The sequence below is a fragment of the Fusarium mangiferae genome, assembly GCF_900044065.1.
Source record: "Fusarium mangiferae strain MRC7560 genome assembly, contig: FMAN_scaffold006, whole genome shotgun sequence".
Classification (NCBI taxonomy): Eukaryota; Fungi; Ascomycota; class Sordariomycetes; order Hypocreales; family Nectriaceae; genus Fusarium; species Fusarium mangiferae.
The window spans coordinates 780219-792893 of NW_024573926.1; the positions used below are offsets into that span (position 1 = coordinate 780219).

Here is a 12675-nt window from a genome sequence, read left to right on the forward strand (position 1 = left end):
ACGAGAACCAGCGTGAGCAATGGGGGATTTTCTCGGCAGCGGCGTCGTTGGCAAATGCCCAGACAAAGACCAGCTCACTTTTTCCCTCGGCCGAGGAAAGAAATGGGCCATATCATGAACAACCCCGGGGTCCAGACTCTAGGTCCGGGTCTGGTGTTGCTTTGCACTGTACATCCGAGCGAGTGAGGATGAAGGCAGTGAGAGTTGAATGGATGAGCAAGCTTATCTCTGAAAAGCAGAGGAGATAGAAATACATAATGGCAAAAGATAAGTTAAATCAAGAAAAGAGGAACCCCCCAGCCTCCAGAGACATTTTTCTGCACAATCACAGATGCCAGCTTTGAACACCATCTTGAGAGGAAACCTTGAACTTGAAAAGTACAGTATACACAAAATAACCATGAAAACGCACGTAGAAGTCAAGTATTACATACCAGCTGACCAAGGGCGTCCCTCTGAGCCCATTACCAAATGGAAAACCATCTGTGAGCTTGTCTTGCCTCATTCTGCATGGTCCGGCAGTTGTTTTAACGTAATGGCTCATCCGGGGTTGATTTACCGCCGCAGTCCAACAAGACGTTGTTATGTATCCTCTCGCTGCGTATGTATGTTCGTGGCTAAAATAACCTTTTGTCTCATTGGCAAAATTCCCGAGGTTCCTTACTGTTGGATTCGCTCGTCGTGATATGCCTCATCAGCTCCCAAAACACCTCAAATCTCCCCTATCTGCTCACTTTTGGCACCATCGGCTCTATTTCAGATCCGGTGCCGCCGCGGGCTCCTTGGACGAATCCGAATAACTCCGATGTTCGGTTCACAGCATGTAAACTCGGTGAAGCGTTTGCCAAAATTAACCTGTCATCAGTCAGTTATCTCCGGCTGCCAAGTGATGATCTTCTCGTCCCTCTTTGATAGCAACAGTTCCTGGAACAAGAAAGCATTATTCATGTAATCCGCAGTTTCATTCCGCCAAATCTTTACACAGATTTTGGAGAGCCGTTGACATGGGCCCCGCACGTGATAGCTTCTTCCTAGATCTATCAGCTCAGAGTTATCAACAGATAACTTCAGATCCCTTGGAACAAATACGCCCCCTATGATTGGTCTATAGAAAGCCCTCCCATCACGATCCGAAAATGTCCCTTGTCCTGTCCCTGATCTTGGCTCAACAGAGACTCGACCCCTGTGCCGTGGGGGCTACAGGGGGACGTTGCCGGTCCTGTCCCGGCTCATCGCTACGCACGGGCCAGTTTGTCGAGATCCATCAAACACTGATTCTAGAGCGAGCAATATCTGGAGCAAGAGCGTCATTGTTGGGTTCGGAGCTTCTGGCATGGTGGCTGTGACTTTGTTGATTTGATGCAGATGAGATGCACGACCCAGCTACACTATGTGACCCCCTATCTCGACCGATAACGATTCTAACCTCTCCGTCCAGTCCGAAGCTCTGCTTCGACTTACAACCTCCGTTGATGTCATGCCAGAGAGTTGAGTCAAAGCTCAGCGTTAAATTACCCTTAACGTTTTGCCACGTGAGTGTGGAGACGATTAGCGACAACGTTGTGGCCTCGTGGGTGTAACTCTTTATGGCTTTCAGTCTCGTGTCCAAACCATGACTCTCTCTTCGTAGTATTCAGTTGGTTCATCTGAGCCACGAGCTGGGAGTATCATGTTTAGCTCCTCTTGAATCTGGAAGCCTAGTTTTTGATAAAACGAGACCGCATTCATGGTAGCCTCGAGAATAACCGGTGCATTCTCTTTGGATGCCTCGGCCTGCACTCGACGAAGCAAAGTTGACGCAGCCCCTCGGCCATTGAACTTGGGATCTGTGCATAGATATGTCACGTCTAGGAAATGTTAGTGCCGAGTGACATTTGGCCAAGGTAGCTTCGACCAAATTTCGACATCATAGGAACATAGCGGTCAAGGTTTGGTCGTCAATATCCCGGCCTCCACTCAGCAGCAAATAACTCACGGTAATAAGTCTTGTCACCCAGGACCTTGTCTCTCTTACTCTTGGTAAGATCCGCGTAGGGGCCAAGGTATTGACGACGGCAGAAGTCTGGAAACTCATCCTCATCGGCTTCTTCTTCTTCTTCTTCTATTTCTCGCGACCGCTGAACGTTCCACTTAGCGAAACTCGCTATTTTCCCGGTCTCTGGGTCGCGTGCAACGAGAACACCCTTGTCGACGCTTTGGACATGATCCATAGTATCTCTGAAAAGCCAGCCTCGGAAAAACTCCCTGCTCTCAGGGTTGGGAAATTGTGCGTGCATCAGCAGGTTGATGTCCATGGCGGCAAAGAAGGTGTCGGTGACACCAGGGGCCTCTCTCTCAGAAGGAACTAAGATTTCGAATGACATCGTTACTACGTGATGAGACGTAAAGGTTGCTTAAAGAAAGCGGAAGTGAAGCACAGGAAGTAGAAAGTTGTGAAGTCGAAATTGGCCAACAAAAACCTCACGATATTGCGTTTGTGGCCTAGACCTGGGGCACGTGACAGTTTGGGTAAGTTCCTTAATCTTGACGTCTTAGAGCTCTTGAATCTATAATTCTAATTCTTCGAAGCCTACCCAACAGTGTCGGCTGCATTCCGAGTGTTGTGTTTCTATCGCTATCGCTTGAAATCAGGTGTGACACAATATTCAAGCCTCAGCTGTCAGTAAGACTAGTTCTGTATAAGGGACTACCGGCTCGATAGCCTCGATAGTGTCATTATTGGTAAATTGCGGCCATTGAGAAACCTTTCAGGCATTTAAAGGCATGAAATAGTATAACTGTGCCCAAGTTGACTTATAAACTTTTGCCGTAGACAGCTCTTCTATGGCTTGCCCTGTATGCACTATCTACCCGTAGAACGACAACAAAAAGGGGCAATGGCTTTATACTATAACTCGCAACTTAAACTTTCTTGAGATTCGGGGCGTCCCAACTCTTCTCATGTCTTTCAACTAAAACTATTTCTCAATATTGGGGCTCTACCTCATCGGTAGGTGCGATGACGTGTTGACAGAACTGCTTTGCGAAGTCGTCTATTTCATTAGAACTAGTGCCTTATACTGCCTTATACTTGATTTTCTAGCTTTCATTGTATTGAGGAGAGTCTAAGGCAATAGGCCATTGATCTAAATACAGAGTCGACACGCAGCTCAGAGCCAGGGGTGACAGCCCGTTCACACAGCTTGGGCATATCTCTCCAGTCCTTTAATGTCCAGTGTCGTCTTCATGACAATTACTTTATTCGCGCTCTCTTTCCAAGTAGCCTATGCGGATATTCACCTCTGTATAAAAATATCTGAATTTGCCATCGCTGAAGCTTATGCTATCAGATTTCATCCTGAGAGAGCAACGCAGCAAACAGTTCACGCAAGAGTCTCGAGGCAACTAACTCGAATCTTGGTGGGTTTTCAAATTATGGAAACCTTCTGGGCTAGTTCTTAAATCTCATGAGCTGGGAAGGAGTCCAATCATAAACTTGTGACGGGCAGATCTCGACCAGATACACGATACTATAGACATATAGTTGCTTTGGGATCGGAGGTTGATCTCAATCATTTGTATTCCATGAGAACACAGGTTACTGGTCTCGACAAAGCTTTGATAGCACATATCACAGTAGCATCACCAGTCCTTAATATTGAGTGTCAGCCCGGCAAGCTTTGCCCCTTCACTCTCAAAGAACATTGGTTTTGTATATGATGTTACTTAGACTTGACAATAGTAAAAACAACACTAGAAGAGCTCCGGCGAGAGAATAGGATGATAAGAACACGGAAGTCCAGTCCGGGCAACAATCTCAACGTTTGAGGGATTGACGCTCCAAGATTATTGGGCAACTATGCCATGACCTGAGCTTGGGGGCCCGGAATAACTTCATATTGAAGGAGTAGTCAAGTAGCTGGTTGACCATTTTCCGAATTTCTCACATGAGAAGTGGAAAGGCATGAACTTTTTATTCGTATAGGCCAAGTTCAACTTACATCCCTGGCAGTTCGGTCTTCCCGTGGCAGCGAATGCAAGTGGCATATCTTACTGCAAATTCTCGTACCACTTCACATGGCCTTCTAGATCCTATTTTCTCAGGAGTTGGTACAAATTGTCATTCACAGTGATGCAGTTCGGACAAAGTTAACTTGCGTAAAGCACTTCAAACCTTTTAATACACCAGTTGCGGTGTCTTTTTAACAGACATCTTGACATCACACATACGGAACGAGTTCAAGAGGTACAGGACAAAGGGGCCGCTATATGGCAACTATAGACCTAGTCTGGCGAAAAAATACAATCATGACTCCCTGAGTCTGCCAGGGATTAAAATTACTTAAAAGAATATGTGCGGTTTGCTAGTGGTCCCTTATGATGAGCCGCGGTCAAGCATGCTAGCCCGCCGACGGCAGATATGATAAAATGAAACGCCGATGATGGCCGGGTATTTATACAGGAGGGTTGAAAGAAGGAAGCTTGTTGGCACAAGCGGCGACAGCCTTGAGGGCCTTGGCGTTGGTGAGGGCAACAGCCTTGGCGGGCTGGGTGCGAGGAGTACCGTAGACGGGGAGGTCATCCTCAGCAGCAGGGGGGGTGTAGGCAACATCGTCGAGGCTGAGCTTCAAGCTAGGGACGGTGCTGATGTCGATCTTGGAGCCGTCGAGCTTGACGATCTCAACCTGGAGGCCGTTGGTGACGGCATCGGCAACCTTGGTAGGAGAGCAGGCAGCAAGAAGCTGAGGGGCGTCGGCAGCCTGGTCAGCGGAGAAAGAACCGTGAATGATACCCTCAGCAGGCTGTCGCATAACGACAAGACCACCAACGAGCTTTCCGGAGACGTAGACGTTGACCTGGGCAGGTCGCTCAACCTCGGTGACATCGAGCTGGACGTTGGCAAAGTAACGGGTGGTGTTGGCACCAGCACGCTCCTCAATCAGGCCACGCTCCTCAACATCACGACGGCGGGACGAACCGCTGCCATAGAGACGGTTGATGGTGGTTCGGGCGGAGCTAGAGAGCTGGCTGGCAGACATGCGCCAGTACTCGAGTCCAGCGTAGGTGTAACCGAAACCCTTGATGCTCTTAACACTGTCAGAGGTGTGGAAGTTACCCCTGGATCGGTAGAAGGGGTTGAGAGGAGAGCTGGGGGTGATGCGGGTGCCCTGGGGAGTAGAGTAACGGGCACCACCAGAGTAAGAGCCGGTGAAGGTGGACTGGCTAGGGTGCATGGCCTGCCAGTAAGCCCAGAGACGATCGACGTTGGCGTGGTGCAACCAGAAGAGGGAGTCGAAACCAGAGAACTCGGTGGCGAGGAACTGGCCGGCGCAAGAAGCATCCCAGTGAATGGCGTTGTGGATCTGCTCGAGAGAAGCACCGTTGGCACCGGTGGAAGCGAACTGGTTGAAAGTGGTAGGTCGGGTCATGACATCGTAGACCCATTGCTTGTAAGGTCGCTGGCGGAGGAGCTTGTTGGCGCTTGAAGGGAAGCTGTCGGGAGCGGGGCAGTGGTAGATGCGAACGCGGTGCTCGTCGTCCCATGATCCGTATTTGTTGTTGAGGGCGTCCTTGGGGAAGTTGTAGGTATAAAGAGGGTTCTTCATGTTAATGGTCTTGAGGCCGCTGCCGTTGGGAACCTTGACGTTGACATTTTGCTGGGTGAGGATAGCGGGAATGCCATCGAGGGCCCAGTCCCAGTAGGCGGCACGCAGGTTGTTGGCTGCATCAACGTACTGCTTGCGGTACTTGGAGGGGTAGAGGTTGGCCAGGCGCTTGGCATGCTCGACGAGGATCTGCTCGTAGAGCAAGACATAGGGACGATGCCATGTCAGGAAGATGCTCTCACCGTGAGGGCAGTATCCGGGCCAGCCATTGCCGCTTCGACCACCACCACCGTTCCACTGAATGAAGGGCTTTCCGTGAATACCAGCGACCTGGAAGTAGGACTTCCAGTCAGTCTCCTTAGCATCGTACATGGAGCGGACGGCTCGCATGTAAAGGTCCCTGGTGTTGAGATTAGCATTGGCCGTGTTAGCAAGCACACGGCAGACTCACCAGGCGGGGCCGCCAGCCTTCTGCATGTCATTGATGTTCTTTCGAGCAGGAACAGCAGCTCCACCGGTGACGGGGACACCAGTAACGAAGATGTTCTGCTGCTGAGCCTCGACGGGGTTGACACCGCCGACGACCGCGAGAGCGGCAACTAGGAACTTGCCCAGCATGATGATTGTCCTGAAAAATAAAACGAATGTATTCGAACAGAAGTCGTGCGTCAATGTACGACTTTGCTTGCTCAAGAAAAAAGGACAAGATCGGAGAAGGAAGTGGTTAAGAGTGTGGGAAAACGTCCGAGATATAGTCAACCCTGAGCCATGACCACGGCAACAAGACGGGGGGTGTGAGAGGGCTGATGGCAATGGCTATGGCTCTGGGAATAGGTCATGATCCCTTCTCCGCATCCGAACCTCCGTCCCAGCTGTCAATCATCGTCAAAGGGGTTCGTAACGCCCCTCATAGTGGCCCTAGATGACAAGGGGGGAGGGGGTGCACAGGTAGGGCAAAGATCGATATTCCATGGGATGTGTCCACTGGCGAGGAGTTGAGAGTTGCAAGGAGAGGACCACTGAGCAGTGAGCGATGAATGAGCTAGGAAGGTGTGGGTGAAATTGGGATATGACCCATGCACATGAACAAGCCAGGGTTATGGTTGCTTTTCTCTCGTCTTTTCTGTGCTTAGTAGCTTGTTCGCTCGTAACGCCACATTGGATGGATCAACGTCTGTGTCCCTGGCGATTCCCTGGGCCTGTCAAATTGCCTACGCGTCAATTATGTCTAGACGTTAGTCGAGACATTGACAAGGAGGAGAAGAAAAGGCAATCCTTCAGTGAGATCCAGTGCTGATAGTAAGAAACTCTGTCTGTCCTATGGCACGTCGTATTCGATGGTTGTGAAGAGACCAGAAGAAAACAGGGGGGGACAGGATCCCAGGCCAGCCCAGGCCAGCCCAGGCGAGCGGTACAATTGACCACAGCCCTGCTTCTGGGCTCTTCCAGCGGTTGGGGGAGCTGGAAGTTGGAGTTGTTTGTGCCTGGTGAGTGGGCCAGGCTAAGGCAAAGGTGGTAGTGGGCCTGTCGCTCAGCGGCACGACACGACACGACACGACACGATACCCAGAGGACAAAGGGATTGTTGTGGTTAGGGGGTACTTTGCTCGGACACCTTGCATAGGTGAGATGCCGAGGTACCGAATGTAAATTGCAATCTCAGACAAGATGTAGCGTAGCGCCCAAATGGACTCCCCTGGCGCGCTTAGAGCCTGTACCTGAAATTCTAACATGGCTTGCATGCCTAAATTGGGCCCGGCTGCGGATGAATTCTGTGAGGATTGGATGTGAAGAATCATGAGCAAATGTGAATTATTTCCTGAAAGAGCTGAGCTCAACGGCGACAGTCCTAGACGCCCAGCTCAATGAGGCCATAATCGTAGCCACAACTACCACACACAAGCAACCACGGGTGACCCCAGGCCTATCGCTAAACTGTCGACAACGTAGCATCCAGGGACTCAAATTAAATTGATGCCAAGAGTGAAGCCGCCCCTACCTAGCAGAGTCTACTCGTCGCTGGCAGCCCAGGCCCAGGCTAGGTACAGGCCGGCACCCGGCACCACGAGCACACCGAGGGCCAGGTCATGACATGATGTTCGGAAGATACTAAAAAAGGATCACCAGCGCGATGCGCTCTGACATAACAGCCTATCGCAGATGCAGCTGAAGTTGCGTTTGGGATTGATGATTGGCACAAGGGGCATCAGCCGCTTTCCGGGAACAACTCACGATGCGTCAAAACTACGTCAGGCACTATTGATTATTATTCCGAGCAGTTATTAATATCCATAGCACAATGATCAACGTTGGTGTTGAGGGAAACAGATCCTCCTCGATCCTCTCTGGATGGCAGACAGGGATTGTGGTCCTGGACTGTACATAGAGAGGCAAACCTGGACGCCCCGGATCTAGACGGAGATGCCGATTCGATCGGTACAGAGACGAGCGTGTAGCAAGGCAGTAGGAAATAATCGGCTCAGTTATACGAGGCTCTCATCTGTGGTGCGTATACGGTATGGTTAGGTAAACCTGATACATGACAAACTGGTGTGCATGTCCATTAGGGAAACAAACGGAGAAATTATCTCTCTGGTCAGATCAGATCAGAATCAGATGCAATTGCAATTGCAATTGCAATTGCAAAAGGCCCTCTTGCTTCTTCAGGTCAGCTCAGTTCAGCTCGTTTGTCTGTTTGTCTACCTGAGGCAGTCCATCACATCTATGTTTAGGCCTCTTGTCTTGCTGGACTTGTTAGACACTGATGAAAAAGCCCTTTTGGCCTTTTTTTAGCATCATGACGGGTTAATTACGGTCTCGGTCCTCGTGGTTCGTCCTCACCGTTTAAGCTAGACCCAATCTCCCTCAAGCGGCTTCTGCTAAGATGCGAGCCTTGGGAAATCCACCCAGTCATGAAACAGCCACCCGCTCGATTCGTGCATAATGGCCTACCCCTAGACTTGCAATAGTCTAGACGGCTGAAAGGATCTAGTAACTAGTCTCTTGCACTGGCCAAGGGGCGGAGGCGGCAGCCTTTTGTCTCTCATCAGGCTTACGCTCACCAGAGCCATGGGCCGTTGTCCGAAAAAGCCATGTCTCAGTAAGGGGCAATTTGCACTAAGGGAGAATTAAATTCATTAAATCTCCCTACCTCCAGCTTCTAGCTCGCCTCTAGCTTCGTTGCGCCTCTGCGCGTGATTCCGCTTCGCTTGGGTCCGTTTCAATTAGAACTATTGATTATGCTACTGTAGGTAGGATTGGAATTGCATCTCTTCCAGTCGTAGCTATTCGCTTGGCAATGCTGTTTCCCCTTACTTAAGTTACGGCAACAAACAAAAAAAGATGGTGTTCTGCCGTAAGCCTCCATGCATGGATCTTCTCTTCAACCACTTATATCCTGACAAGCCCACGTCGACAAACAACAAGCATTTAGCTGCAGCCAATCCCGTATTTTCTATGTGTCTGTAAGCGTCCGCCTCATGTAACTCGATGCATTCATGACTGGGACTGTATCCTGCTGTTAAGCTTGAAAACCTCGTGTTGACCTACACACCGCCGATGAGGTATAGCCCGCCTGCATGAGGCTTCGATCCATTAACTTGCCGATACGAGCCTTACAGGTGTCAGCCAAGCAGAGCTGTAGGATGCCCAACTCGATATCCAAATATGGCATCTCGAGATGCTGATGCCAAGTTGGGCTGATCAGATCAGAGTTTGAACCGTTTACTAGGCGTTTGCCTCGTGCCTCCCCGCGTCCCAACGGACGAATTCGGCGCCGGTACCGTTGTCAGATTTAGGGGATGTGTGTTGTGGCTATAGCCTCAATGGCTTGATGGCAGATGATGAGGCCATTGAAGCGTCTATAAATCACTTGACATTGACAGGAGGCTATTGCAAGCAACCATGGATGATGGCTATGCTGGGTAGAAGCTTGTATTCGACACAGGGAAGAGATCGAGCAGAAAGTTATTTTTTAGCTTATTCTCAGAAAGTTTACCGGCACAACTAGACAACCTCCAGAGTCACCTCGCGGCTGACCCCGTACCGTAAGGTAGAAGGTAGACATAGGCTAGCCATGCATCACAGTCGCATCCTCTCATAAGATCCAATCTAATGATGTGATGAATGAGGGGAACCCATGCAAGTCTCGATTGAATCTGAGATGGATGTGCCAACTTGCCAAGCACGAGCAAGACCAATGCTTACGGCTGATTTATCTCCATTACTATTTTCAATCAGTGTATGGATGCCATTGCCAACAAATTCAATAATCTATTACTAGTCCCTTGACAGACTTGGCAAAAGATCAGCTCGTTATGCGACAAGGTTGTTGTGCTCAACTCTCGCTTACAGCATCTCCTCTTGATGAATCAAGATCCCCTCCTCGTTCCTAATGCACGGAAAACTCTGCTCCTCCGATTCAGTTGCTGATCACTTCAACGGTCCGGTTACATGTCGACAGTGTTTTGTCATGATAACTTGACTTGGGATTGTCGATTTCCAATCTGGGACTGAAACACGACGTGATCGTCACGCCATTTGCCAAAAGGAGTCTTTCTGGGTTCCTGTAGATCAGCTTGGCAATTAAGGGTTGACCCTTGTAGTCGTTACACTGAACCAAAAGAAAAGAAAAAACACCATCCAAGAACTTACAACTACGGAGGATAAATCCAAGACAGTCTTGCGCGTCATCAGCCATGCTCACAGACACAATACAATGCCTCTTATCCACAAAATGTCTCATCGAATGGGGGCAAACATGTACAGATACAGTATCACTTTTATGGCGCAACGCTAAAAAGCAGTCATCGCACAATGCCACGCCTTGTGAACCACCCATCGCATCAATACGATGCTGACCACGCCCCCTCCAGCTTCCGACTCATGCAGGTCCCGGGATATACACTCTGAACTCTGTGTGAAGGCATCATAGGACCCTCTTGCTGCTTACTCCGGTCCACTTATGGAAAGAATACGACACGATACAAAGTGTATCGTGCCATCAAAGCTCCCTTCTTCCATGTCAAGTTGAAAGATATCCTCCACTTCTTTTGCTTTGGTGCGACACTCGTGGCCGGTCCTTCATGATCGACGTCTCAGACTTGGAGTACCTACACTCGGACTTAGAGTGATCTCTCCAGCATCACAAGGTCCCGGAAACCTTCTCTCCACCGTTTTGTTTGCTCTGTGTCTGGCCTCGGCAGTGGACTTCGTGCAAAGCCTCCGTAACCCATCCAAGACTGTAGCCCAGCCTTGACACCAACCACACCGCCCTGGATCGCCGTCCAGTCGCCCTGTGAGACCACTTCCTGCATCTTTTGTGCTTCGGAAACATTGCCTTGCAGATAGAGGTCCATGGTCTTGATGCATGCCCTCGGGGCAATGTTGGCCAAGCCTGCCAGGATGCCGTGACCACCTCCGGCCAGAGAAGGGATCAGAAAGTCGGCAGAGCCTGCGAGGACCACGAACCCGGGCGCCTCTGAGTTGTATTTTGAAAGCTTACGGGTTGCTGCGGCTACCCTGTTCAGTTTTCCCGTGTTGCCGCATGTCAACTTCACGCCTACAATATTTGGATGTCGTGCAAGAGTGATGATCATGTCGGATGACATATCCATGCCCCCCACGGCACCAGGAAAGTTGTAGATTATGATGGGAATAGGAGACTTGTCTGCAACTTTTGTGAAATACTCCAGGATGGTTTCCGAGGCCGGGGCAAATAACGTGGCATAGTAGGACGGGGGTAGGACGAGCGCATAGTCACCGCCAGCCTCCCAAGCCTCACGGCAGTATTGTACGGTCTCGCGTGTGCTCTGGCTTCCACATCCCACGATCACGGGCACATGCGAGAAGCCGCCGTCATTCAGGGCGGCTCTTGTAGTGGCGGTGACCAGCTGCCGCTCCGAATGGGAGAGATGAACGGCCTCTCCGTTGGAACCCTGCGTCGCAAGGCCTGTTACACCAGCATGAGCGAGTCGCACAGCATGAGCGGCAATTGCAGCGGTGTCGACGTCTTCTGTGTCTGCATCGAAGAAGCACATGGTTGGAACATAGACGCCGGGTATTAGAAGGCGTCTTATATGCTGCACGTCATCCAAGCGATCGTCTGCAGAAGCGCTTGATGAAGAATCAGACATGAAGTTGTGATTTCCATTGCTTGAGTGCCATTGGCTGTGGTTGTATAGCTGGGTGCTGAAGGACCCTGCTGGTGAGGGAGCATCACTATGAGGAGGCATGATATATATAGCTTGATACTATTGGGATTGTCTGAAGTTTGGCTGGGTTCAGTGTTATAAGGTGTTGGATATGATTATCAGTGTGATGGGCAATATTGCAAGCTCTTATTTGGATACCAAGCCGGAGGGGGCTTGGCTTTTATATCATCTCCTGGGTCTCGATATTCTTCAACACTCACCTGTAGATATATGGCGGCTCAAAGGGCTCTCCAGTTATGAACCTGCAACTTGGTCACTCATAACTTCTCGTTACTTCACGGCGGGGCCATAAGCAAGTCAAATGATACAAATCGTCGACTCCGAGAGGACGATTGAACCGGTCAGAGAAATGGGCAGCTCAAAGATTGGTAGACTCGAATAAATACTCCGCTCGTATGCATCTTGCTATGAGGGGAAGTGCTCACGGGAGTCGCTTCTTGGGGTTATTCCTGCAGAAAATCCGGGGTCGACGAGACTACGATTCAGGGTCTAAGAGTCGCTTGACGAGTCTGGAGCGTGGGGGTTTATTTGAGCCTTTTGAGGCCAGTCAACGTTCCATTGGAGCCATTGGTACGGCTTCTAGGGTGTGCAGTACATACATTACAGTCGCGGAAAGTTTAAGGAGATGAAAGGATCATGGCACGGTGACTGCGCCTCGACAGCGTATCATTCAAGAGGAAGAGTCCAGCGGATCTGACTGAAATAAGCCGGTTTTAACATGGCTCCTTCAAAGTCCGAGCCATTGACCACGAACAAAAGCAATGTTTTTATCCATACGACCATACTTCTACACTTGATAGATAACAAATGTAGAACGATTTCAATTCTGCAGTGCGTCTTCAACGGACCAGCGGATGTCTTGCCAGCTTAGAAGTCAT

General features: G+C 50.0%; 3 protein-coding genes across 3 annotated transcripts; all 3 read right to left on the reverse strand.

The window, feature by feature from the left end:
- Positions 1-1593: 1593 nt before the first annotated feature.
- FMAN_16121 (uncharacterized protein) lies at positions 1594-2363 on the reverse strand (the record flags this gene model as incomplete). Its single annotated transcript, XM_041831752.1, has 2 exons — positions 1594-1847; positions 1976-2363. The coding sequence occupies 2 exons, from the start codon at positions 2361-2363 to the stop codon at positions 1594-1596; spliced, it is 642 nt and encodes a 213-aa protein (XP_041682284.1).
- A 2070-nt stretch (positions 2364-4433) lies between these two features.
- On the reverse strand, positions 4434-6203 carry FMAN_02992 (uncharacterized protein; the record flags this gene model as incomplete). Its single annotated transcript, XM_041831754.1, has 2 exons — positions 4434-5985; positions 6037-6203. The coding sequence occupies 2 exons, from the start codon at positions 6201-6203 to the stop codon at positions 4434-4436; spliced, it is 1719 nt and encodes a 572-aa protein (XP_041682285.1).
- A 4505-nt stretch (positions 6204-10708) lies between these two features.
- FMAN_02993 (uncharacterized protein) lies at positions 10709-11818 on the reverse strand (the record flags this gene model as incomplete). Its single annotated transcript, XM_041831755.1, has 1 exon — positions 10709-11818. One exon carries the CDS (start codon positions 11816-11818, stop codon positions 10709-10711), a length of 1110 nt encoding a protein of 369 aa, XP_041682286.1.
- Between the last annotated feature and the right edge of the window lie 857 nt (positions 11819-12675).